General features: G+C 45.8%; 1 protein-coding gene and 2 long non-coding RNA genes across 5 annotated transcripts; all 3 read right to left on the reverse strand.

Annotated features, from left to right (window-relative positions):
- Nucleotides 1-10569: 10569 nt before the first annotated feature.
- LOC120298769 lies at nt 10570-23614 on the reverse strand. 3 transcript variants are annotated; one of them, XM_039322801.1, is made up of 12 exons: nt 15028-15808; nt 14070-14310; nt 13887-13963; nt 13585-13675; nt 13235-13308; nt 13021-13084; nt 12859-12920; nt 12594-12657; nt 12437-12502; nt 12157-12300; nt 11630-11716; nt 10570-11371 (listed from the first exon to the last, which is right to left on the reverse strand). In XM_039322801.1, exons 2-11 carry the CDS (start codon nt 14091-14093, stop codon nt 11639-11641), a joined length of 744 nt encoding a protein of 247 aa, XP_039178735.1. In that variant the 5' UTR covers nt 14094-14310; nt 15028-15808; the 3' UTR covers nt 10570-11371; nt 11630-11638. The 3 variants fall into 3 exon arrangements, with proteins under 3 accessions (XP_039178735.1, XP_039178736.1, XP_039178737.1); XM_039322802.1 differs by having other exon boundaries at nt 13235-13675; nt 14249-14310; XM_039322803.1 differs by lacking the exons at nt 13021-13084; nt 13235-13308; nt 13585-13675; ... (1 more) ...; nt 14070-14310; nt 15028-15808 and adding exons at nt 23081-23144; nt 23293-23614.
- LOC120298771 lies at nt 21189-22431 on the reverse strand. Its single transcript, XR_005554207.1, has 3 exons — nt 22346-22431; nt 21819-21905; nt 21189-21560 (listed from the first exon to the last, which is right to left on the reverse strand). It is a non-coding gene; the product is annotated as an uncharacterized LOC120298771 (long non-coding RNA).
- Nucleotides 23615-23966: 352 nt separating the features above from the next.
- On the reverse strand, nt 23967-25587 carry LOC120298770. Its single transcript, XR_005554206.1, has 3 exons — nt 25081-25587; nt 24307-24368; nt 23967-24021 (listed from the first exon to the last, which is right to left on the reverse strand). It is a non-coding gene; the product is annotated as an uncharacterized LOC120298770 (long non-coding RNA).
- Between the last annotated feature and the right edge of the window lie 1634 nt (nt 25588-27221).

Consider the following 27221-nt stretch of genomic DNA (forward strand, 5'->3'; position numbering starts at 1 on the left):
ATTCTAAAACAACAAGAACAAAAACAAGAAGATGCACAACAACAACAAGTACAACAAAAAGAATTACAACAATAACATTAACAAGACGCAGGAACTTCCTCGTTGGAAAGTGGCTCCTCACAGGGCTTCGCTGCTGGGGCTGATTCCGCCGTCCGTCTATATGCAGATAGAATACCAGAACAGAATACCAAGAGTTGGAAGGGACCTTGGAGGTCTTCTACTCCAACCCCCTAGTCATGAATGCATTGTTCCCAGCATGGCCTCCATTTGTCTGCTGTGCTCAATTGCCAGCTTCTGGTGCAGCCCATCAAGAAAGGCAAGACTGCCTCCTGTGAGTGAAAGAACCACCCTTTGCTGCTCCTGCCTTTTCTCTTCCCTAGTTGTTCTCGGATAGTGCAGAAAGCAGTTCCTGCTCAAAGCTAACCATCTGCAGCTGCCCGGACGTCTCAGGGCTCTCCTGCTGCAGCTGTGCTTCAGCCAAATCACTCTCCGCTGGCTGTTCGGAGGCATTGGCCAACTCACCTCCTGATGTGCCAGGGACTGGTTCATCCTCCTCCGATCTACCTTCTGGAGAGGCATCTGGGGAAGCGTCTGGGGGAGGAATCAAAGGCTATTCTTAGTACCACACTCTTTCTATAAAAGTATACAAACTTTGTTCTTTCTGGAGTTACTTTTGATACTTTTTGTGGGGTATCAAAAGTAAGGAGAGGGTTGCCATTTCCTTCTCCCGTGGACCACGTTATGTCAGCACTCTGCACTATGACCTGTCTGACTTGGGTGACCCTGCCCGTCAGAGCTTATTGTTTCCTTGAGCAAGGCATTGATCCACAAAGAGGCTAAAATAGGTACCTCTTTTAATTAGAGACTGAGGTCCAGGGAGTCCTCCTCCAGGCTGCTGACATTGTCCCGCGAGGCTTCCCCTTCTTCGGGAGAATCCTGTGAATGACAATGATGACTTTTTATCCATCAGTGAAAGGAGACTCAGAATTCCTAAAAGGGGCCCAATTGATTTGGGATTTCCATCAGAAACAATGCTTCTGTTGCAATCCCCACTCCCACCCACTCTGCCCGTTAAAGCCCTGCCTGGAAACAGCAGGTTGCTGGAGAAGATGACGCAGAAAAACGAAAGGGATAAACAGGATGGGCTATATCTATTTAGGACCCCAGTCCACTGAATTGGCCCTTCCCTTCTGGTTTGCAGTAAATCAATCGCAACACAGCTTGGGTGCTTCTAGTTAGCCTAAGTACCTTGTCCCAAGGGCCAGATGTCACCTTTATCCACTGCCCAGAGCTCTCCAGCACAGTTCACTCAGATTAGGAGAACTGAATAGAGGGACTCTATCCCTCCCCAAGAGAAAACACTTTGTCTGTCTTACCCACGGACTGGACAAAAGGCTGGCCTCCGAAGCCTCTGCAGCCTGCTCCCAGCTTCCCTCAGACTCCTCATCCAAGAGGGCAGAAATGGAGTCAAAATCCTCCAGGCTGTTGTTCCGGGAGCCCACCAGGACTTCCATCGAATCCTGCAAATGACAGTATCGAGGATAAATCCTAAGCTTTCTGCATCCCAATAAGATTGCTAAAGGATAGGGTGCATTCAGGCCCTGTGCGCCAACAGCAAGAGAGCCTCCATCGGCCCCATTGCCAAGACTTTCTTACCTCCGAAGTATGCGTCTTCTCCCCAGTAGGAGAGAGCTGCTCCTCCGCCGGCTGGTCTTCTTCGTCCTGAAATAAAAAGGCAAAGATTCTGTCTGTTGGCATCTCCACAGAGACAATGGTTCTTCGTTTAGTGGGGTAGAAGTTGTTCGCGCCTTACCAATTCTCTGCAGATCTCTGATCTGGGGGGGAGTCGCGGCCTCCAGTGCTCTTCCTTTTCCTCTCTGGGGAGAGAAACGAAGGAGCCAAACATCAAAAACAGCCATGGGCCCTTTTTAAAAAAGTGGTGACATGGAGGCTCTAAGAACCCTTCCAGCTGGCCTGCCAAGGAGATTGGCCTTTGACTCTTCCTTTAGCAGAAGCAGAGGCAGAGGGCAGAGATGCCTCCTCTCTGCAATGGCTTCACCCTCTGAGGTGTTACCTACCTTGATAGGCAGGCACTGCTTTCCTCCTGCACCTCTCTTGGTCGGTAGTCTTCCGAAGGATCCTGAAATAACAATGCAAATATTACAAATGTTGGCATATCAACAAATCCACAGTGAAAGGGCTTCTGCCATTACCATGGTGAGGAGCTGGTCTGGGCTTACCGACTCAGTGCAGGTCTCCCAGATGGTTGAGAGCCGCGGCCTCCACTTCGCTATCTTCTCATTTCTAGGGAGAGAATGAAGGGCCAAAGATCAAAACTAGCCATGCGATGCCCCCCCCTGCCTCTGCAAAGGTTTCTTCTAGCCCTTCTCTTTAGGGCTTTACTGCGGCTGCCTTTTAGGGGGCTTCAGAATACTTAATCTGCGAACACCTACCTCACTGAAATGAGAACTGGCATCACCTCTTCCTTCCTGGGGCTCCGGGCGGTGGCACGAACACCCATCAAACCCTGCAAGTAACAATTGAAAGTATAAATTAAAAGTCCCCTGCATGTTGTGGAACGTTTATCTTCCCCAGGAGGGAAAGACTGCATTCAACAGGGAAAGACAAAGCAGATCATGGAAGATTTGGCTGATAGGAAGCCATCAAGATCTTTCCATGAATCCAAAAGGCTCCTCTTGTTTTTGCTAGGCTGGCCAGGTTCCCCCAAGTGAGAATTCCTCCCTTTCCCCATCCGGTTATGAGGGATGAGCCCTGACTGGCCATGTCGCAGAAGCATCCTTACCCCTTGGGAGGAAGGCCTGCGTCCATCGGACACACGAATCTGTGTCTGCCATTCTCCCTTCTGGTCCGCCTGTTCATGTGCCTCGTCAGTTCTGACCGAAAGAAAAAGATGACATGTCAAAAAATATCCGCCTCTCCTTTCTAAGACCAGCCAGCCAGTCAGCCTTCCCATCTTTTGGCCTCTGCAAGCCGCTTGCCGAGAGAAAGCCATCTTGGGGAGAGGCTGTTAGAGACCTTGCAGTCCATCAGTGGTGCCCCACCATGCCCAGGGTTTGTGGAGAAGTGGGTGGTACCTGTCAGGAGGCACAGGAAGGTCCTCTACGTCGCTCTTCCTGCAGCAGAAGAGCGCCGAACATCTTTTCCAGATGTTCTGTGAAGAAAAGAGAAATAGAGATTAGCCAGTCGGAAGAGTTGCGAAGCATGACTTTCTCCCCTACTACTGCCAGTTTCTTGGCAGCTGAGACGGCCACACTTACTCTAAAAAACCTCCGTACAGCCATGACCCCAAGCAGCTGTTTGTCCTTTCACTGCACGAAGGGAGAATGGGCAGTTGGGCCCTGGTTGGTGGCTTTTCAGGGAAACTGACAACCTCGTTGCCTCGGCAACTAGGTAAACAAGGGCCACATTCTAAACCTACCCAAGGAGGGCAGCTCACCTGGGTTTAGCAGTGTCTGGGCGGCCCGGTGGCTGACTCCTTTGGTGGCCTTTGGCCTCTTCCTTTCATGTGGGAACAGGAACAACAGAGAAGCACCATCATTGTGGCACAAAGCACAGAAGGAATCATACAATCCTAGGGTGTGGCTCCTCACACAGGGTCTCCAGGGAGAGGAGGGGACATAGTGCACTCTCCCCTCGGGGCTGCGGAGGCTCTGATCATGTGCAGGGCTCGCGCTCCCCTTTCAGCTCCTCCCAAGCTGGACGTGTGCCAGTGGATGCCCCGCTTGACTGGGACATGGCTCCAATAAGGCTGGCCAGACGTGCATCACCTCCTCCCATGCCCTGGCTCAGGAAGGCCCAGGGCAGCCCCTCCTCTCCCCTTACAGATCTAACAGCTCTGAGGGTTTTCCCTAATAAAATACTATTATTTAATCGTTATAGGTAGTCCTCGATTTATGACTGCTTGCTTAATGACCATTTGAAATTATGAAGAACTGACCCAGAACTACTTATGACTTATTTTAATCATTATGGTGTCCGCATATCCCCACCTCCATGATCACATGATCCCATTTTGGATTCTTGGCAACTGATTACCTTTAGAACTGTTTGCAGCGCCCCAGCGAACACTTAATGACTTCAGCATTCGCTTAACGACTACAGCATTTGCTTAACAACTACTCTAAAAATGTTGAAAATTTGGGTCCAGTCACATGATGCCTCGACTTGTGACTGCAGCAACTTACCACTGTAATTCAGGGCTCAATTTCAGTCTTACGTTGAGGACAACCATTACTGGTAATGTGACTTCAGGCTCGAAGAGAAAAAAGTTAGAGATTTTTAATGACCAGGAGAGAGACTCTATTCTTAAATCTCTTCTAAATAAATTTTGAAGCATTCGCTGCCCTAATAAATGAATTTCTGGACAACAGAAATGGCCTCCTCCTTTCCCAACACAGGGCCTAAAACTCCGTCCTGAGCTGAGGAAGGTCTTTAGTCCCTGCGGTTTGTGCTGTTTTAGTCACCCCTCGGGCTGAGACAGGTAATATTGTCAATTGTTTCCACACTTTTTTGCAGTGAAGACAATTGTGGGCAAATACAAAATTCCATAAATAACTATAAATAGGATGCTGATGGTGATAAATACCAGGGCAAAACAAGGCAAGGCAACAGGAAGGAATGGTTACACTGGATGTTTCCCATTTGGGAGCAAATCTTTAAATCTCTTCTGCTGAGCGCAACTACGCTCAGATAGACAGGGAGGCTCTGGCTGTTGTTGCTGGAATTAAAAAATTCCACGATTTTCATGTATGGCAGGCATTTCACGGTCTTTACTGACCATAAGCCTCTGCTGGGACTGTTTACCACACGTAAGCAGACTCCCCAAATCATTTCCCCTAGAATGCTTAGGTGGTCTATTTTTCTGTCTGCATATGATTTTTCTTTACTCCACAAGCCTGGGAAAGAAATGGGCCATGCTGATGGCCTCAGTAGATTGCCTCTGCCAGTAGTAGAAGCTGACCCTGCGCCAGCTGTCAACATTCTATCAATCCAAGCCTTGCCGAGCTCCCTCTTTGTGCCAGGGATGTTGCCGCTGAAACAGGTACAGATCACACACTTTCACATGTCCGTTCCTGGGTTTTGTCCGGCTGGCCTGAGCACTGCCCTAGTCCTGAGTTTCAGAGTTTCTGGTCCAAGAGAAACGAGTTGTCCCTTTCTCAGGGTTGTCTGCTTTGGGGAAACAGAGTTGTCATTCCCACCTCAATGAGGACTAGGGTCTTAGAATCCCTCCACGAGGGTCATCCTGGCATTGTTCGTATGAAGGCTCTTGCACGCAGCCACTTGTGGTGGCCTGTTTTAGATAAGGATATTGAGGCTAAGGTGCATGCATGCCACCTGTGCCAACGATCTCGCCCAGAGATGCCCCAAGCTCCCGTGCATAAATGGGAGGAAACGCAGTCCCCATGGTCTAGGGTGCACATTGACTACGCTGGGCCCTTTCAGGGCCAGTTCTTCTTGGTCCTTGTTGACAGCCATTCAAAATGGCTTGAGGTTGTACCTGTCTCTTCCACCACCACTGCAAAGACTATTCAGGTACTGAGGGGGATTTTTGCTGCACACGGGCTTCCAGATGTCATCGTGTCTGACAACGGCCCTCAATTCACTTCCTCCGAATTCCAAGCTTTCTTACAGGCTAACATGATTCGTCATGCCACGTCTGCACCCTTCCACCCGTCCACCAACGGTATGGCTGAACGTATGGTGCGCATCACAAAGGACGCCTTGAAAAGACTCACCTACGGGGACTGGCATCACAGGTTGGCTGACTTTCTCCTTTCTTATCGCACCACGCCGTCCACTTCTACAGGGAGAAGCCCAGCTGAACTTCGCTGGGGGCGTCAACTTACTACTAAACTTGACCGGTTGCATCCGGACAGACTGCCTTCATCTACCTCACATCCTAGGGCACCTAGACAACTACTTGTGGGTGCCCCGGTTTGGGCTCGCAATTACGGGCCTGGTCATACCTGGGTCCCCGCTTCTATTTCCAGGGTCACAGGTCCTCTCTCCTATGAGGTTGCCCTGGACAACGGTCGTGTCCTGCGTCGGCACATCGACCAACTCCGCCCTAGGCGGGACTTTTCAGATGAGACTCCTGGGTCTTTTCCAGGGGGGGAGGGGGACCCTTTGGAGCAAAGGGAAGGGCACGAGCTGCTGCCCATCTCCACTGATGGAGCCACAAACGGCCCATCCCAGGGTTCCGCGAGAGCTCCGAACAAGAATTCTATGAGCCTACCTAACTACCAGGCATCCACGCCTACTCCAGCCAGGGAGTCACCCCGGGGGCATACTCACTTTCCACACACATCACACAGCACTCCAGTCACGGAGGATACCCGGGGGCATCCCAACAAATCATTCCCCGCAAGAGAGTTGGCACACAATCCCCCCTGACCTTACCCCAAATTCTACAGGGGGTCAAACATACAGGGAGGTGGTCGAGGAACCAAGTCCCGACTACAACACCTCTAGCCCAAATCAGGGAGTAACTGAGTTTTGGGAAAGTACAGAAACCCACACAAACCCGGACACAGAACGGGGTTCAGGGAATGGTCAGCCTCCTGACAGGTCTTGGACGGACCTAGGAGGTTCAACAGAGACACCCAGCAGTGGCTATCACTTCAAGGGGCCCGAGGGTCTACAGCTAGGCAGGTCAACCAGGTCACAAAGTGACAGAAGCCCTGGCCTGACGAGCCCGGTGGGCGAGCAAGCAGGCCAGGCAGCGGGGCACAGTCCTTGGAAGGCACCAAGGCAAAATAAGGAGAACAGGCTCACATCTCCCTCCAGTCAGGGAACTCATGCTAGTAACCCAGAGCTGAGAAGGTCACAGAGAGCAAAGAAGTCTCCTAAATACTTAGAGGATTACATAACATTGCTGGCTAAACAAAAGCCAGGTAACGATAGGAGCACTGAGAAGCAGAACACTGCATAAAATAAATGTTTATATGTTGGTAGTAGTTTTAGCCCGGGGGAAAGGGGTGTTATGTCCCGAGCCTTGCAAACGGCTCGGGCGTTTGCAGGCAGTCCCGGGCAGGTGCAAAGCTGCCCGGGACCAGACAGGCTGTCGTCAGCGCCGTGCGTATGCGCGGGTGCTGGCGCGGGAAAAGTATCACATTTACCCGGGAAGCGTCTATATAAGAAGCTGGGAGGTTTTGGGAGCTGCTGAAGCCATCTACTTGTAAGCTGAACGCTGAATAAAGGAAACTGAGAACTTCAACTGCTTCTCGTGTCTGCTTCCCGCCAAGGACTCAACATAACCAACTGGATAACCCAGTATAATTTTGCAGGGTTCTTCGTTTCCTCTCAATACACTCTACTAAAACAACGGCTTTGTAAAGGTGGGAAAGAGCCATAGCCATTCGCACTTCTTTAATTTATTTCAACATGACATCTTAGATTCTCTTTTTTATCATGCCTTTCTCTGTTTTGTAGGATATTATGGTAAAACAGTAGCTGCTCAGTCATGGTATTTAGTGGATTTAGCAAACGAGTGGACTTTATGAGAAGAATCGTGGAAATGGCAAGTAGCGGGTTTTCCATAGTTGTTAGTGACAGACCTATTGCATTCTGGCCCTTGTTGTTGTTATCACATGGCAATAACATCGGGGAATGCACTGATTGAAATAACAGCTCTGGTGTCTCTTAAAAATCAAACTTTTCTTCTGCATTTATGCATTCTTTGCCTCCTAGGACTACTGATAAAGGAGGATTCGTTCTTCTGTTATTGTATTTCATTTTGACAACCCATCCTTACTATACAATATTTGTGTAGCTCGGTTACTGTGGTCAGCGGCCTAGAGGAGTGCTTGAGTGGCATTGGGATGTGGGGAACTTGGAAAATGCTGAAAAGTTGGGAGTTATCTCTAGATAATCAATAAAGCTTTTTCTATTTCAATATATATAGGTACCCATTTGCAGTAAATAATAATTAACATTAATCATTGCAATATTGTCGGCATCATCAACGACCAAAATACGCATCACACCAGAGGCAACTCGTGTCTACATTCACAGCCCCCTGAAAAACATCCTGGCCCAAGGGAACTTTTATCATTTACGGTGGACATGTGATAAAGTAAAGAAATATTGGAGTAGGATTTCTATTCTAATACAGAAAATTCTGAAAGTGAATATAAAGGTAAAAGCAGAAACTGTTCTTTTTGGCTTAATGGAAAAAAGACTTGGAAACAATGATGGAACTTCAATGTTATATACGTTGATGGTAGCAAGACTACTTTATGTACAAAAACGGAAGGACATTTCGATCTCCACAATGGAGGAATGGTTGCAAAAGTTGATGGAGGTAGCAGAGATGGCTAAATTGACTCCTTTGATGAAAACAACAACAACACATGAGTACTTTTTTTTCAACTTGGAAACCCCTTCTTCACTTCTGGAATTCTAGGAGGTTGGACTAAAAGATCTCCAAGGTCCCTTCCAACTCTGTCATTCTGTTAAATTCAGCTTCTAAGTGACTTTTATGGCCTCTGATAAATATCTTTTTGGGGTTTTATCTTCCAGCCTATTATTAAATGGTAAATATAGAATCTTTCTTCTGTAAGTAAACTCGTATTCCAAAAATGTTTCCAGGTTGGTTATTTATTTTAAGATGTATATTGCAAGACATCATCAGTGCTCCTTGTCTATAGAAGAAATAGCCCTCCAAATTACAGGAAGTCCTCAACTTACAACTGTTCATTTAGTGACCATTCAAAGTTACAACGTCACTAAAAAAAGTGACATATGTTCGTTTTTCACAGTTACCCCCTTTGCAGCATCCCCATGATTCTGTGATCAAAATTCAGATGCTTGGCAACTGGTTCATACTTATGACCGCTGCTGTGTCCCAAGGTCATGTCACCTCCTTTTGTGACCTTCTGACAAGCAAAGTCAATGGGGAAGCCAGATTCACTTAACAACCAGGTTACTCGCTTATGAACTGGAGTGATTCACTTAATAGCTGTGGCAAGAAAGGTCATAAAATGGGGCAAAATTCCATTAACAAATGTCTCTCTTGACAACAGAAATTTTAGGCTCCATTGTGGTTGTAAGTCGAGCACTACTTGTACTTTTGGTTGGGAAGTTGACATGTGTTTGCCTGTGCCAGATGAAATTGGTGCCTCTCTGTAAGCGGTCAGATTGCAGTCGCTGTCAGGCCACCATTTACATGGAGAGAAATGGCCAGTCTGGGAGTTGCGCTCACCTCTCCAGAGAAAATCGGTTAGAGGGGTTGAATTGCAGAGCTGTATGCAAATGCGGTTTTGTAGATGGAGATGCACAGAGGATAATACTGATAATCTTTCATATCTTTAAAAAAAGAGTAATAGCATTTGGCACCTAATACCAGTCTGGAATTAAGACGGTAAGTCTTACTGGTGATTAAGTAAGACATCATGTGACCAAACCTATTCTACAACGGTGTTTGCAGCGGTCATTAAATGAAAGCTGCAGTCGTTAAGTGTACCCATTTTTCAGAATGGGCATTTTTTACCAGATATTGGTAGTCAACGCCAGCAAAACATTGTAAGCTGTAGTCACGTGATTGTGGGATGCTGCAAAAAGCTCTGAATGTGATCTGGTTGCTGATTGCCCACAATGCAATTGCATGAGTGCAGATGGGGTAGAGGGCAAACATCAAGCCTTTGAATCCAAGCCCTAAATACCTTATATTCTTATTCTTACTAAACGTGAAGCAACACATCTTTTTGAATAGAAAATGTTGTACCAATTAACAAGGTTACTGAGAGGAGAATAACAAAGCAAGGTATGCTATGTTGCCATTCACATGATCATTTTTATTTACAGTTTAATGGAAATCACTGGCATGGAAATTGTTCACGTCTGGATAGGACATACACTTTCCTTGCCATTTTAGCTGTCCCATTTGTGTATCTTATATACGGTATTTTGCTAGTGTGTGCAACAATATAGCATGAGTTGCAAGAAATTATTGCCTCTTAGCCAGTGTAACTTGGGTATTCTTCTGTAATATTCCTTCTTCTGGAAGAATGCAAACTTTCTACCCCCATAGCAGATCTACAGTGCTTTCTGTGCCTCCAATCATTATGTTCCAAGGACAGATCTTCCTGATGTTGCTGAACAAAATTCTCCTTCTTACTAGACAATACACTGGTTGATGTTCAGAAAGTACAGGTAATCCTCTACTTACGACAGATCACTTAGTGACTGTTCAAAGTTACAACGGCACTGAAAAAAGGGACTTATGATCTTTTTTCACACTTACGTCCGTTGCAGTAGCCCCTTAGTCACATGATCGATATTCAGATGCTTGGCAACTGACTCATGTTTATGACTGTAGCAGTGTCCCGGGGTCATGTGATCAACTTTTGAGTCCTTCTGGCAAGCAAAAACAATGGGGAAGCCATATTCTCTTAACAACTGTGTTACTATCTTAACAACTGCAGTGATCTGCTTAACAACTGTGGGAAGAAAGGTCGTAAAATGGGGCAAAAGTCACTAAACAAATGTTGTATTTAAAAGATAAATTTGTGGTTCAATTGTGATAAGTTGAGGACTACTTGCGCGTAGCTGAGGAACCTCTGGAAGTGTCAGGTTTCCATTAATATTGTAAGTGAATACTAATCACTGTATCCCATAGAACGGTGGAAAAAATACGAGAAAACAGACAAAGAAGTTTGCTGAAATTCTGCATTTAATGAAAAGTTTGTTATTCCTAACAAAAGTGTAATGAAACTAGGTTTAAACTAAATTAGCAGATATAAAGAATTTTTTAGTTTTATTCTCAAACAACAAGAACAAAAACAAGAAGATGCACAACAACAACAGGTACAACAAAAAGAATTACAACAATAACATTAACAAGACGCAGGAACTTCCTCGTTGGAAAGTGGCTCCTCGAAGGGCTTCGCCGCTGGAGCTGATTCCGCCATCCGTCTATATGCAGATAGAATACCAGAACAGAATACCAAGAGTTGGAAGGGACCTTGGAGGTCTTCTACTCCAACCCCCTAGTCATGAATGCATTGTTCCCAGCATGGCCTCCATTTGTCTGCTGTGCTCAATTGCCAGCTTCTGGTGCAGCCCATCAAGAAAGGCAAGACTACCTCCTCGTGAGTGAAAGAACCGCCCTTTGCTGCTCCTGCCTTTTCTCTTCCCTAGTTGTTCTCGGATAATGCAGAAAGCAGTTCCTGCTCAAAGCTAACCATCTGCAGCTGCCCGGAAGTTTCAGGGCTCTCCTGCTGCAGCTGTGCTTCAGCCAAATCACTCTCCGCTGGCTGTTCGGAGGCATTGGCCAACTCACCTCCTGATGTGCCTGGGACTGGTTCATCCTCCTCCGATCTGCCTTCTGGAGAGGCATCTGGGGAAGCGTCTGGGGGAGGAATCAAAGGCTATTCTTAGTACCACACTCTTTCTATAAAAGTATACAAACTTTGTTCTTTCTGGAGTTACTTTTGATACTTTTTGTGGGGTATCAAAAGTAAGGAGAGGGTTGCCATTTCCTTTTCCAGTGCACCACGTTATGTCAGCACTCTGCACTATGACCTGTCTGACTTGGGTGACCCTGCCCGTCAGAGCTCATTGTTTCCTTGAGCAAGGCATTGATCCACAAAGAGGCTAAAATAGGTACCTCTTTTAATTAGAGACTGAGGTCCAGGGAGTCCTCCTCCAGGCTGCTGACATTGTCCAGCGAGGCTTCCCCTTCTTCGGGAGAATCCTGTGAATGACAATGATGACTTTTTATCCATCAATGAAAGTAGACTCAGAATTTCTAAAAGGGGCCCGATTGATTTGGGATTCCCATCAGAAACAATGCTTCTGTTGCAATCCCCACTCCCACCCACTCTGCCCGTTAAAGCCCTGCCTGGAAACAGCTGGTTGCTGGAGAGGATGATGCAGAAAAATGAAAGGGATAAACAGGGTGGGCCATATCTATTTAGGACCCCAGTCCACTGAATTGGCCCTTCCCTTCTGGTTTGCAGTAAATCAATCGCAACACAGCTTGGGTGCTTCTAGTTAGCCTAAGTACCTTGTCCCAAGGGCCAGGTGTCACCTTTATCCACTGCCCAGAGCTCTCCAGCACAGTTTACTCAGATTAGGAGAACTGAATAGAGGGACTCTATCCCTCCCCAAGAGAAAACACTTTGTCTGTCTTACCCACGGACTGGACGAAAGGCTGGCCTCCGATACCTCTGCAGCCTGCTCCCAGCTTCCCTCAGACTCCTCATCCAAGAGGGCAGAAATGGAGTCAAAATCCTCCAGGCTGTTGTTCCGGGAGCCCACCAGGACTTCCATTGAATCCTGCAAATGACAGTATCGAGGCTAAATCCTAAGCTTTCTGCATCCCAATAAGATTGCTAAAGGATAGGGTGCATTCAGGCCCTGTGCGCCAACAGCAAGAGAGCCTCCATCGGCCCCATTGCCAAGACTTTCTTACCTCCGAAGTATGCGTCTTCTCCCCAGTAGGAGAGAGCTGCTCCTCCGCCGGCTGGTCTTCTTCGTCCTGAAATAAAAAGGCAAAGATTCTGTCTGTTGGCATCTCCACAGAGACAATGGTTCTTCGTTTAGTGGGGTAGAAGTTGTTCGTGCCTTACCGATTCTCTGCAGGTCTCTGATCTGGAGGGGAGTCGCGGCCTCCAGTGCTCTTCCTTTTCCTCTCTGGGGAGAGAAACGAAGGAGCCAAACATCAAAAACAGCCATGGGCCCTTTTTAAAAAAGTGGTGACGTGGAGGCTCTAAGAACCCTTCCAGCTGGCCTGCCAAGGAGATTGGCCTTTGATTCGTCCTTTAGCAGAAGCAGAGGCAGAGATCAGAGATGCCTCCTCTCTGCAAAGGCTTCACCCTCTGAGGTGTTACCTACCTTGATAGGCAGGCACTGCTTTCCTCCTGCACCTCTCTTGGTCGGTATTCTTCCGAAGGATCCTGAAATAACAATGCAAATATTACAAATGTTGGCATATCAACAAATCCACAGCGAAAGGGCTTCTGCCATTACCATGGTGAGGAGCTGGTCTGGGCTTACCGACTCAGTGCAGGTCTCCCAGATGGTTGAGAGCCACGGCCTCCACTTCGCTATCTTCTCATTTCTAGGGAGAGAATGAAGGGCCAAAGATCAAAACTAGCCATGCGATGCCCCCCCCCCGCCTCTGCAAAGGTTTCTTCTAGCCCTTCTCTTTAGGGCTTTACTGCTGCTGCCTTTTAGGAGGCTTCAGAATACTTAATCTGCGAACACCTACCTCACTGAAATGAGAACTGGCATCACCTCTTCCTTCCTGGGGCTCCGGGCGGTGGCACGAACACCCATCAAACCCTGCAAGTAACAATTGAAAGTATAAATTAAAAGTCCCCTGCATGTTGTGGAACGTTTATCTTCCCCAGGAGGGAAAGACTGCATTCAACAGGGAAAGACAAAGCAGATCATGGAAGATTTGGCTGATAGGAAGCCATCAAGATCTTTCCATGAATCCAAAAGGCTCCTCTTGCTTTTGCTAGGCTGGCCAGGTTCCCCCAAGTGAGAATTCCTCCCTTTCCCCATCCGGTTATGAGGGATGAGCCCTGACTGGCCATGTCGCAGAAGCATCCTTACCCCTTGGGAGGAAGGCCTGCGTCCATCGGACACACGAATCTGTGTCTGCCATTCTCCCTTCTGGTCCGCCTGTTCATGTGCCTCGTCAGTTCTGACCGAAAGAAAAAGATGACATGTCAAAAAATATCCATCTAGCTCTGCCTCTCCTTTCTAAGACCAGCCAGCCAGTCAGCCTTCCCATCTTTTGGCCTCTGCAAGCCGCTTGCCGAGAGAAAGCCATCTTGGGGAGAGGCTGTTAGAGACCCTGCAGTCCATCAGTGGTGCCCCACCATGCCCAGGGTTTGAGGAGAAGGGGGTGGTACCTGTCAGGAGGCACAGGAAGGTCCTCTACGTCGCTCTTCCTGCAGCAGAAGAGCGCCGAACATCTTTTCCAGATGTTCTGTGAAGAAAAGAGAAATAGAGATGAGCCAGTCGGAAGAGTTGCGAAGCATGACTTTCTCCCCTACTACTGCCAGTTTCTTGGCAGCTGAGACGGCCACACTTACTCTAAAAAACTTCCGTACAGCCATGACCCCAAGCAGCTGTTTGTCCTTTCACTGCACGAAGGGAGAATGGGCAGTTGGGCCCTGGTTGGTGGCTTTTCAGGGAAACTGACAACCTCGTTGCCTCGGCAACTAGGTAAACAAGGGCCACATTCTAAACCTACCCAAGGAGGGCAGCTCACCTGGGTTTAGCAGTGTCTGGGCGGCCCGGTGGCTGACTCCTTTGGTGGCCTTTGGCCTCTTCCTTTCATATGGGAACAGGAACAACAGAGAAGCACCATCATTGTGGCACAAAGCACAGAAGGAATCATACAATCCTAGGGTGTGGCTTTTAGACCAACCCCCTGCCCAAGGAAGGGCTCCTCACACAGGGTCTCCAGGAAGGGGAGGGGACATAGTGCACTCTCCCCTCGGGGCTGTGGAGGCTCTGATCATGTGCAGGGCTCGCGCTCCCCTTTCAGCTCCTCCCAAGCTGGACGTGTGCCAGTGGATGCCCCGCTTGACTGGGACATGGCTCCAATAAGGCTGGCCAGACGTGCATCACCTCCTCCCATGCCCTGGCTCAGGAAGGCCCAGGGCAGCCCCTCCTCTCCCCTTACAGATCTAACAGCTCTGAGGGTTTTCCCTAATAAAATACTATTATTTAATCGTTATAGGTAGTCCTCGATTTATGACTGCTTGCCTAATGACCATTTGAAATTATGAAGAACTGACCCAGAACTACTTATGACTTATTTTAATCATTATGGTGTCCGCATATCCCCACCTCCATGATCACATGATCCCATTTTGGATTCTTGGCAACTGATTACCTTTAGAACTGTTTGCAGCGCCCCAGCGAACACTTAATGACTTCAGCATTCGCTTAACGACTACAGCATTTGCTTAACAACTACTCTAAAAATGTTGAAAATTTGGGTCCAGTCACATGATGCCTCGACTTGTGACTGCAGCAACTTACCACTGTAATTCAGGGCTCAATTTCAGTCTTACGTTGAGGACAACCATTACTGGTAATGTGACTTCAGGCTCGAAGAGAAAAAAGTTAGAGATTTTTAATGACCAGGAGAGAGACTCTGTTCTTAAATCTCTTCTAAATAAATTTTGAAGCATTCGCTGCCCTAATAAATGGCGACGTTTCTTCTTTCTTCAGGAATGAGCTTGCTAGTAGCAAATATATTCTTTTTTCAATTTCCAAATATTATAAACTAGAAACAAAAACAAAAAATAAAGCCCAGGTTCAAAGTACCCAGCTTCACAACTTGTACTTCAGTTATAGTGAAATATTAAACCACATGCTTCACAGAAACAGAACAAATTTTTATTTTTTTTCATGTTTGCAGGTTTACTTCCGAAACATCTAATGTTTCACACAGTTTTTTTTTTCTTCCTCCAATGGGAGGATTCCAATTTATTTTCATATTTTAAATGCTGTCCTTGTATCCTCTTTGAGTTTATAAATATATCTAACTTTGATATGATGCCCCAAACAGGAACAAACGTAGTTAACGTCATGACTGTCTTTCTGAAGCATAGACTTCAGAGTTGTGAAGTGATTAGAGAAATTTCAATGGAAGGTAGAGGAAAACTATTGGAAGCAGGATCAAGTACACATATTGCAGGTAGTCTTCAATTTACAACAGATCATTTAGTGACCGTTGAAAGTTACAGCCCTGAAAAAAGTGATTTATGACGGTTTTTCACACTTACGACCTTATTAGTAGTCCCAGGATCATGTGATCAAAATTCAAATGTTTTCCAATTTGATAATAGTAATAGTAAATTATATCCACAGCATTCCTCTGGTCCACTAATTTTGTCATTTGTTCATACTTATGACTGTTGCTATGTCCGAAGGTCATGCGATCGCCTTTTGCAACAGTTTGAAAATCAAAATCCTTACAGAAGCCAGATTCACTTAACAACCCTGTTACTAACTTAACAACTTGATTCACTTAACAGCTGTGGCAAGAAAGATTGTAAATGTATAAACATAAACATGAATATAAACTAAGTGGAGGAACTCAGTGTTACTGTCCTTTGATTGATGAATCCAAGATCCAATCACCACTCACTGAATTTCTGGACAACAGAAATGGCCTCCTCCTTTCCCAACACAGGGCCTAAAAATCCGTCCTGAGCTGAGGAAGGTCTTTAGTCCCTGCGGTTTGTGCTGTTTTAGTCACCCCTCGGGCTGAGACAGGTAATATTGTCAATTGTTTCCACACTTTTTTGCAGTGAAGACAATTGTGGGCAAATACAAAATTCCATAAATAACTATAAATAGGATGCTGGTGGTGATAAATACCAGGGCAAAACAAGGCAAGGCAACAGGAAGGAATGGTTACACTGGATGTTTCCCATTTGGGAGCAAATCTTTAAATCTCTGTTCCAATTTCCCCCTCTCTCTCTCTGTCTTTCTGTCTCTCTCTCTCTCTCTCTCTGTCTCTCTCTCTCTCACTCTCTCTCTCTCTCTCCCCTTCTCTCCCTCTCTCTCTGTTTGTGTGTGTTTATTTGTTTAGTATGTGGCATATCATACCTGGATTTGCAATATATATTAACATTTCATCTAGACTAATAAAACAATATAATATAAATTTGAGAAATATCTATGTTATAAACCAATGTCTAGGCCATGGGTAGGCAACCTTGGCTCTTTTATGACTCGTGGATTTCAACTCCCAGAATTCCTGAGCCAGCATGGCTCAGATTGGAAACCTCTCCATTTCTCCTCAGCATGGCTGGCTCAGGAATTCTGGCAGTTGGAGTCCACGAGTCAAAAAAGAGCCAAGGTTTCCTCCCCCTGGTCTAGGCCCTCTAACCCTTGAAGCGAAGCATCATGTATATTTTAAAATGAGATACTGTATATGCCCTCAGTTTACAGTGGGGCATGATGTGATGTACAGTTTGATGTGGGATCCTCAGTTTGTGTGTGTTTCAACACCTGTTTGCTGTTTCTGAGACCTAATGCTAATTGTTGTTTAAATTGTCCTGGCCCAGAATTGTTCCTCATCCTGTTAGTTCCCTTTCTTTTCTGCTTCGCTGGCAGAATGTAGTGGCTGGTCTTTACATTTTCTTCAGCTGTCAGGCCAAACCTTTACATTTATTATTTAACCTTATGTCAAGATTGAGCTAGACTAGTACAGGTAGTCCTCAACCTCCTACCGTTCACTTAGTGACCGTTTAAAGTTATGACAACAGCAAAAAAGTGACTTATGATCATTTTTCACACTTATAGTGTGACGTGATCAAACGTTAGATCCTTGGCATACTTATGTTCATACTTATGACTCTTGCTGTGTCCTAAGGTCACGTGTTCACCTTTTGCAACAGTTTGAAAAGCAAAATCAATGCAGAAGCCAGATTCACTTAACCTCCATGTAACCAACTGGATAACCCAGTATAATTTTGCAGGGTTCTTCGTTTCCTCTCAATACACTCTACTAAAACAACGGCTTTGTAAAGGTGGGAAAGAGCTATAGCCATTCGCACTTCTTTAATTTATCTCAACATGACATCTTAGATTCTCTTTTTTATCATGCCTTTCTCTGTTTTGTAGGATATTATGGTAAAACAGTAGCTGCTCAGTCATCGTATTTAGTGGATTTAGCAAACGAGTGGACTTTATGAGAAGAATCGTGGAAATGGCAAGTAGCGGGTTTTCCATAGTTGTTAGTGACAGACCTATTGCATTCTGGCCCTTGTTGTTGTTATCACATGGCAATAACATCGGGGAATGCACTGATTGAAATAACAGCTCTGGTGTCTCTTAAAAATCAAACTTTTCTTCTGCATTTATGCATTCTTTGCCTCCTAGGACTTCTGATAAAGGAGGATTCGTTCTTCTGTTATTGTATTTCATTTTGACAACCCATCCTTACTATACAATATTTGTGTAGCTCGGTTACTGTGGTCAGCGGCCTAGAGCAGTGCTTGAGTGGCATTGGGATGTGGGGAACTTGGAAAATGCTGAAAAGTTGGGAGTTATCTCTAGATAATCAATAAAGCTTTTTCTATTTCAATATATATAGGTACCCATTTGCAATATGACTTTTGGCAGTAAATAATAATTAACATTAATCATTGCAATATTGTCGGCATCATCAACGACCAAAATACGCATCACACCAGAGGCAACTCATGTGTCTACATTCACAGCCCCCTGAAAAACATCCTGGCCCAAGGGAGCTTTTATCATTTACGGTGGACATGTGATAAAGTAAAGAAATATTGGAGTAGGATTTCTATTCTAATACAGAAAATTCTGAAAGTGAATATAAAGGTAAAAGCAGAAACTGTTCTTTTTGGCTTAATGGAAAAAAGACTTGGAAACAATGATGGAACTTCAATGTTATATACGTTGATGGTAGCAAGACTACTTTATGTACAAAAAGGGAAGGACATTTCGATCTCCACAATGGAGGAATGGTTGCAAAAGTTGATGGAGGTAGCAGAGATGGCTAAATTGACTCCTTTGATGAAAACAACAACAACACATGAGTACTTTTTTTTCAACTTGGAAACCCCTTCTTCACTTCTGGAATTCTAGGAGGTTGGACTAAAAGATCTCCAAGGTCCCTTCCAACTCTGTCATTCTGTTAAATTCAGCTTCTAAGTGACTTTTATGGCCTCTGATAAATATCTTTTTGGGGTTTTATCTTCCAGCCTATTATTAAATGGTAAATATAGAATCTTTCTTCTGTAAGTAAACTCGTATTCCAAAAATGTTTCCAGGTTGGTTATTTATTTTAAGATGTATATTGCAAGACATCATCAGTGCTCCTTGTCTATAGAAGAAATAGCCCTCCAAATTACAGGAAGTCCTCAACTTACCACTGTTCATTTAGTGACCATTCGAAGTTACAACGTCACTGAAAAAAGTGACATATGTTCGTTTTTCACAGTTACCCCCTTTGCAGCATCCCCATGATTCTGTGATCAAAATTCAGATGCTTGGCAACTGGTTCATACTTATGACCGTTGCTGTGTCCCAAGGTCATGTCACCTCCTTTTGTGACCTTCTGACAAGCAAAGTCAATGGGGAAGCCAGATTCACTTAACAACCAGGTTACTCGCTTATGAACTGGAGTGATTCACTTAATAACTGTGGCAAGAAAGGTCATAAAATGGGGCAAAATTCCATTAACAAATGTCTCTCTTGACAACAGAAATTTTAGGCTCCATTGTGGTTGTAAGTCGAGCACTACTTGTACTTTTGGTTGGGAAGTTGACATGTGTTTGCCTGTGCCAGATGATATCGGTGCCTCTCTGTAAGCGGTCAGATTGTAGTCGCTGTCAGGCCACCATTTACATGGAGAGAAATGGCCAGTCTGGGAGTTGCGCTCATCTCTCCAGAGAAAATCGGTTAGAGGGGTTGAATTGCAGAGCTGTATGCAAATGCGGTTTTGTAGATGGAGATGCACAGAGGATAATACTGATAATCTTTCATATCTTTAAAAAAAGAATAATAGCATTTGGCACCTAATACTAGTCTGGAATTAAGACGGTAAGTCTTACTGGTGATTAAGTAGGACATCATGTGACCAAACCTATTCTACAACGGTGTTTGCAGCGGTCATTAAATGAAAGCTGCAGTCGTTAAGTGTACCCATTTTTCAGAATGGGCATTTTTTACCAGATATTGGTAGTCAACGCCAGCAAAACATTGTAAGCTGTAGTCATGTGATTGTGGGATGCTGCAAAAAGCTCTGAATGTGATCTGGTTGCTGATTGCCCACAATGCAATTGCATGAGTGCAGATGGGGGAGAGGGCAAACATCAAGCCTTTGAATCCAAGCCCTAAATACCTTATATTCCTATTCTTAGTAAACGTGAAGCAACACATCTTTTTCAATGGAAAATGTAGTACCAATTAACAAGGTTACTGAGAGGAGAATAACAAAGCAAGGTATGCTATGTTGCCATTCACATGATCATTTTTATTTACAGTTTAATGGAAATCACTGGCATGGAAATTGTTCACGTCTGGATAGGACATACACTTTCCTTGCCATTTTAGCTGTCCCATTTGTGTATCTTATATACGGTATTTTGCTAGTGTGTGCAACAATATAGCATGAGTTGCAAGAAATTATTGCCTCTTAGCCAGTGTAACTTGGGTATTCTTCTGTAATATTCCTTCTTCTGGAAGAATGCAAACTTTCTGCCCCCATAGCAGATCTACAGTGCTTTCTGTGCCTCCAATCATGATGTTCCAAGGACAGATCTTCCTGATGTTGCTGAACAAAATTCTCCTTCTTACTAGACAATACACTGGTTGATGTTCAGAAAGTACAGGTAATCCTCCACTTACGACAGTTCACTTAGTGACTGTTCAAAGTTACAACGGCACTGAAAAAAGGGACTTATGATCTTTTTTCACACTTACGTCCGTTGCAGTAGCCCCTTAGTCACATGATCGATATTCAGATGCTTGGCAACTGACTCATGTTTATGACTGTAGCAGTGTCCCGGGGTCATGTGATCAACTTTTGAGTCCTTCTGGCAAGCAAAAACAATGGGGAAGCCATATTCTCTTAACAACTGTATTACTATCTTAACAACTGCAGTGATCTGCTTAACAACTGTGGGAAGAAAGGTCGTAAAATGGGGCAAAAGTCACTAAACAAATGTTGTATTTAAAAGATAAATTTGGGGATCAATTGTGCTAAGTTGAGGACTATTTGCGCGTACCTGAGGAACCTCCGGAAGTGTCAGGTTTCCATTAATATTGTAAGTGAATACTAATCACTGTATCCCATAGAACGGTGGAAATAATACGAGAAAACAGACAAAGAAGTTTGCTGAAATTCTGCATTTAATGAAAAGTTTGTTATTCCTAAGAAAAGTGTAATGAAACTAGGTTTAAACTAAATTAGCAGATATAAAGAATTTTTTAGTTTTATTCTCAAACAACAAGAACAAAAACAAGAAGATGCACAACAACAACAAATACAACAAAAAGAATTACAACAATAACATTAACAAGACGCAGGAACTTCCTCGTTGGAAAGTGGCTCCTCGCAGGGCTTCGCCGCTGGGGTTGATTCCGCCGTCCGTCTATATGCAGATAGAATATCAGAACAGAATACCAAGAGTTGGAAGGGACCTTGGAGGTCTTCTACTCCAACCCCCTAGTCATGAATGCATTGTTCCCAGCATGGCCTCCATTTGTCTGCTGTGCTCAATTGCCAGCTTCTGGTGCAGCCCATCAAGAAAGGCAAGACTGCCTCCTGTGAGTGAAAGAACCACCCTTTGCTGCTCCTGCCTTTTCTCTTCCCTGGTTGTTCTCGGATAGTGCAGAAAGCAGTTCCTGCTCAAAGCTAACCATCTGCAGCTGCCCGGAAGTCTCAGGGCTCTCCTGCTGCAGCTGTGCTTCAGCCAAATCACTCTCCGCTGGCTGCTCGGAGGCATTGGCCAACTCACCTCCTGATGTGCCTGGGACTGGTTCATCCTCCTCCGATCTGCCTTCTGGAGAGGCATCTGGGGAAGCGTCTGGGGGAGGAATCAAAGGCTATTCTTAGTACCACACACTTTCTATAAAAGTATACAAACTTTGTTCTTTCTGGAGTTACTTTTGATACTTTCTGTGGGGTATCAAAAGTAAGGAGAGGGTTGCCATTTCCTTCTCCCGTGGACCACGTTATGTCAGCACTCTGCACTATGACCTGTCTGACTTGGGTGACCCTGCCCGTCAGAGCTCATTGTTTCCTTGAGCAAGGCATTGATCCACAAAGAGGCTAAAATAGGTACCTCTTTTAATTAGAGACTGAGGGCCAGGGAGTCCTCCTCCAGGCTGCTGACATTGTCCAGCGAGGCTTCCCCTTCTTCGGGAGAATCCTGTGAATGACAATGATGACTTTTTATCCATCAGTGAAAGGAGACTCAGAATTCCTAAAAGGGGCCCGATTGATTTGGGATTCCCATCAGAAACAATGCTTCTGTTGCAATCCCCACTCCCACCCACTCTGCCCGTTAAAGCCCTGCCTGGAAACAGCAGGTTGCTGGACAGGATGACGCAGAAAAACGAAAGGGATAAACAGGGTGGGCCATATCTATTTAGGACCCCAGTCCACTGAATTGGCCCTTCCCTTCTGGTTTGCAGTAAATCAATCGCAACAGAGCTTGGGTGCTTCTAGTTAGCCTAAGTACCTTGTCCCAAGGGCCAGCTGTCACCTTTATCCACTGCCCAGAGCTCTCCAGCACAGTTCACTCAGATTAGGAGAACTGAATAGAGGGACTCTATCCCTCCCCAAGAGAAAATACTTTGTCTGTCTTACCCACGGACTGGACGAAAGGCTGGCCTCCGAAGCCTCTGCAGCCTGCTCCCAGCTTCCCTCAGATTCCTCATCCAAGAGGGCAGAAATGGAGTCAAAATCCTCCAGGCTGTTATTCCGGGAGCCCACCAGGACTTCCATCGAATCCTGCAAATGACAGTATCGAGGCTAAATCCTAAGCTTTCTGTATCCCAATAAGATTGCTAAAGGATAGGGTGCATTCAGGCCCTGTGCGCCAACAGCAAGAGAGCCTCCATCGGCCCCATTGCCAAGACTTTCTTACCTCCGAAGTATGCGTTTTCTCCCCAGTAGGAGAGAGCTGCTCCTCCGCCGGCTGGTCTTCTTCGTCCTGAAATAAAAAGGCAAAAATTCTGTCTGGGGAGAGAAACGAAGGAGCCAAACATCAAAAACAGCCATGGGCCCTTTTTAAAAAAGTGGTGACGTGGAGGCTCTAAGAACCCTTCCAGCTGGCCTGCCAAGGAGATTGGCCTGAGATTCTTCCTTTAGCAGAAGCAGAGACAGAGGGCAGAGATGCCTCCTCTCTGCAAAGGCTTCACCCTCTGAGGTGTTACCTACCTTGATAGGCAGACACTGCTTTTCTCCTGCACCTCTCTTGGTCGGTAGTCTTCCGAAGGATCCTGAAATAACAATGCAAATATTACAAATGTTGGCATATCAACAAATCCACAGCGAAAGGGCTTCTGCCATTACCATGGTGAGGAGCTGGTCTGGGCTTACCGACTCAGTGCAGGTCTCCCAGATGGTTGAGAGCCGCGGCCTCCACTTCGCTATCTTCTCATTTCTAGGGAGAGAATGAAGGGCCAAAGATCAAAACTAGCCATGCGATGCCCCCCCTGCCTCTGCAAAGGTTTCTTCTAGCCCTTCTCTTTAGGGCTTTACTGCGGCTGCCTTTTAGGGGGCTTCAGAATACTTAATCTGCGAACACCTACCTCACTGAAATGAGAACTGGCATCACCTCTTCCTTCCTGGGGCTCCGGGCGGTGGCACGAACACCCATCAAACCCTGCAAGTAACAATTGAAAGTATAAATTAAAAGTCCCCTGCATGTTGTGGAACGTTTATCTTCCCCAGGAGGGAAAGACTGCATTCAACAGGGAAAGACAAAGCAGATCATGGAAGATTTGGCTGATAGGAAGCCATCAAGATCTTTCCATGAATCCAAAAGGCTCCTCTTGCTTTTGCTAGGCTGGCCAGGTTCCCCCAAGTGAGAATTCCTCCCTTTCCCCATCCGGTTATGAGGGATGAGCCCTGACTGGCCATGTCGCAGAAGCATCCTTACCCCTTGGGAGGAAGGCCTGCGTCCATCGGACACACGAATCTGTGTCTGCCATTCTCCCTTCTGGTCCGCCTGTTCATGTGCCTCGTCAGTTCTGACCGAAAGAAAAAGATGACATGTCAAAAAATATCCATCTAGCTCTGCCTCTCATTTCTAAGACCAGCCAACCAGTCAGCCTTCCCATCTTTTGGCCTCTGCAAGCCGCTTGCCAAGAGAAAGCCATCTTGGGGAGAGGCTGTTAGAGACCCTACAGTCCATCAGTGGTGCCCCACCATGCCCAGGGTTTGAGGAGAAGGGGGTGGTACCTGTCAGGAGGCACAGGAAGGTTCTCTACGTCGCTCTTCCTGCAGCAGAAGAGCGCCGAACATCTTTTCCAGATGTTCTGTGAAGAAAAGAGAAATAGAGATGAGCCAGTCGGAAGAGTTGCGAAGCATGACTTTCTCCCCTACTACTGCCAGTTTCTTGGCAGCTGAGATGGCCACACTTACTCTAAAAAACTTCCGTACAGCCATGACCCCAAGCAGCTGTTTGTCCTTTCACTGCACGAAGGGAGAATGGGCAGTTGGGCCCTGGTTGGTGGCTTTTCAGGGTAACTGACAACCTCGTTGCCTCGGCAACTAGGTAAACAAGGGCCACATTCTAAACCTACCCAAGGAGGGCAGCTCACCTGGGTTTAGCAGTGTCTGGGCGGCCCGGTGGCTGACTCCTTTGGTGGCCTTTGGCCTCTTCCTTTCATGTGGGAACAGGAACAACAGAGAAGCACCATCATTGTGGCACAAAGCACAGAAGGAATCATACAATCCTAGGGTGTGGCTTTTAGACCAACCTCCTGCCCATGGAAGGGCTCCTCACACAGGGTCTCCAGGGAGGGGAGGGGACATAGTGCACTCTCCCCTCGGGGCTGCGGAGGCTCTGATCATGTGCAGGGCTCGCGCTCCCCTTTCAGCTTCTCCCAAGCTGGACCTGTGCCAGTGGATGCCCCGCTTGACTGGGACATGGCTCCAATAAAGCTGGCCAGACGTGCATCACCTCCTCCCATGCCTTGGCTCAGGAAGGCCCAGGGCAGCCCCTCCTCTCCCCTTACAGATCTAACAGCTCTGAGGGTTTTCCCTAATAAAATACTATTATTTAATCGTTATAGGTAGTCCTCGATTTATGACTGCTTGCTTAATGACCATTTGAAATTATGAAGAACTGACCCAGAACTACTTATGACTTATTTTAATCATTATGGTGTCCGCATATCCCCATCTCCATGATCACATGATCCCATTTTGGATTCTTGGCAACTGATTATCTTTAGAACTGTTTGCCCCAGCGAACACTTAATGACTTCAGCATTCGCTTAACGATTACAGCATTTGCTTAACAACTACTCTAAAAATGTTGAAAATTTGTGTCCAGTCACATGATGCCTCGACTTGTGACTGCAGCAACTTACCACTGTAATTCAGGGCTCAATTTCAGTCTTACGTTGAGGACAACCATTACTGGTAATGTGACTTCAGGCTCGAAGAGAAAAAAGTTAGAGATTTTTAATGACCAGGAGAGAGACTCTGTTCTTAAATCTCTTCTAAATAAATTTTGAAGCATTCGCTGCCCTAATAAATGGCGACGTTTCTTCTTTCTTCAGGAATGAGCTTGCTAGTAGCAAATATATTCTTTTTTCAATTTCCAAATATTATAAACTAGAAACAAAAACAAAAAATAAAGCCCAGGTTCAAAGTACCCAGCTTCACAACTTGTACTTCAGTTATAGTGAAATATTAAACCACATGCTTCACAGAAACAGAACAAATTTTTATTTTTTTTCATGTTTGCAGGTTTACTTCCGAAACATCTATTGTTTCACACAGTTTTTTTTTCTTCCTCCAATGGGAGGATTCCAATTTATTTTCATATTTTAAATGCTGTCCTTGTATCCTCTTTGAGTTTATAAATATATCTAACTTTGATATTAAAGTGGTACCTGGAAAAATATTAATGGTCTGACAACAAATGTGGGTAAAAAGCAGATGGCCCACCAAAGATTGTGTGTGAAAGGGAGGTTTGTTTTGCTTACTAGACAACTCTTAAATTTAGGATGGCCAGACATCCTGTTCCCAGCTCTGCACATGATATATTACTAACTGCCTGTCACATGGTGTAACTAAACTGCTTAACACTTGATATATTGCTGATTGCTAAAAGCATTCCAATGTAAACGAGGAGCTATCGATTATAGATCTGTCTAGTAGTTTTCCTATGTTAGAAAAGGACCTATAGAATGTGGTATGGAATGTGACCTGCTCAGGAAATAACCCCCGCCTGAAGGATTATAAAAATGGTCATCAATGTACAGTCTGTGTTCAGATTCTTTAGCCATGATGGCTCTCTGAACCTGCGCAATAAACTTCCCTTTCCTGGAAAGAGCTGACTCAAGTCTTTCAATTCTACAACATTTTCTGGTGCATTGGCCGGGAAAAGCTTGAGTGAGGCGATATTTCGCTGAGGACGGCTGGACCCTTCGGACCTGCTGGTAAGCCATCTCTGAACAATTCTCCAGGCGCCATGGGGGTGTGTTTCCTCCAGGAGACAGCTGTGGCTTCTCAGCAGAGCCAACAGTACTGAAGGCCAGTCCAAGAACCCTTTGGGAAAGGAAAGGAAGTCTGAACCAACTCCTGGCCAGGACGGGTGTTACAAGGCAGGCGAGTATGTGTTGAAAGTAATGGTAGATAGAAGAGGGGGCCTGATCACTCCCCTGGACTCGGGACGGCGATCCTAATGAAGTCCGTGTTAGGTTGTGTGGGTGGTTAAGCCAGTGCATTCCCTACTAGTGACCGCCGGCGCTGTAGGTCATTGGCAGTGTGTTAGGATGGGGGGGCGTAGTATGGATGTGGGGTGGCCCCCAGAGGGGACTTTTAAGAAAACTATCCTAACCAATTTCAGTATATAGATCAGTGGGGTGATGCAGTAGCAGGACGAGCTGATGAGTTATTGCAATGTCAGGCTGAAATGGTTCGTTTGTGTGTGGCTAGACCCAAAGGAAAAAAGCTTCAAGTACAAACTAAAAGAGTGAAAGATGTGAAGATTTCAGAAACTAAGGTGTCAGATGCTAAGAAGGAGATAAGGATGGAGGTAGAAGAGTTGATTCTCAGACCTCCTCCCTACGTTCCACCTTTCTCCCCCTCCCCCCCAGTGCCGGCTGCGGCAGCAGCTGCTCTGCCGGAGGAAGGGCTGATTGCCCCTGCTGTGTCCGAAGAAAGGCAGCCAGCTGTGAGACGAAAACAGAAAGGGGGAGGCTGTCAGCCCCCAAGGAGGAAGGGGATTTGGAAGATCTCTCTGTAAATGTGAGGGGAGAAGTAAGTAAAGAGGACGTGGCAGGATGTACAGCAATTGTTGAATACTTTGTTGACTCCTGAGGAAAGGGAGAAGTAGAAGGCTGCTGTTAGGCAGTGCTTGAAAGATAGGTTACCAGCTGTATGGGATATACAGCCAGAGTTGGAAACAAGGGCACCAGAGAAGGATCCAGAATGGAATGCACAGGATCCAGCACAGATGAGATTGCTGAGGGAATATCAGAATTTAGTGGTGGAGGCTCTT

The sequence above is a fragment of the Crotalus tigris genome, unplaced genomic scaffold, assembly GCF_016545835.1.
Source record: "Crotalus tigris isolate CLP2741 ecotype Arizona unplaced genomic scaffold, ASM1654583v1 scf7180000024124.1850442, whole genome shotgun sequence".
Taxonomy (NCBI): Eukaryota; Metazoa; Chordata; class Lepidosauria; order Squamata; family Viperidae; genus Crotalus; species Crotalus tigris.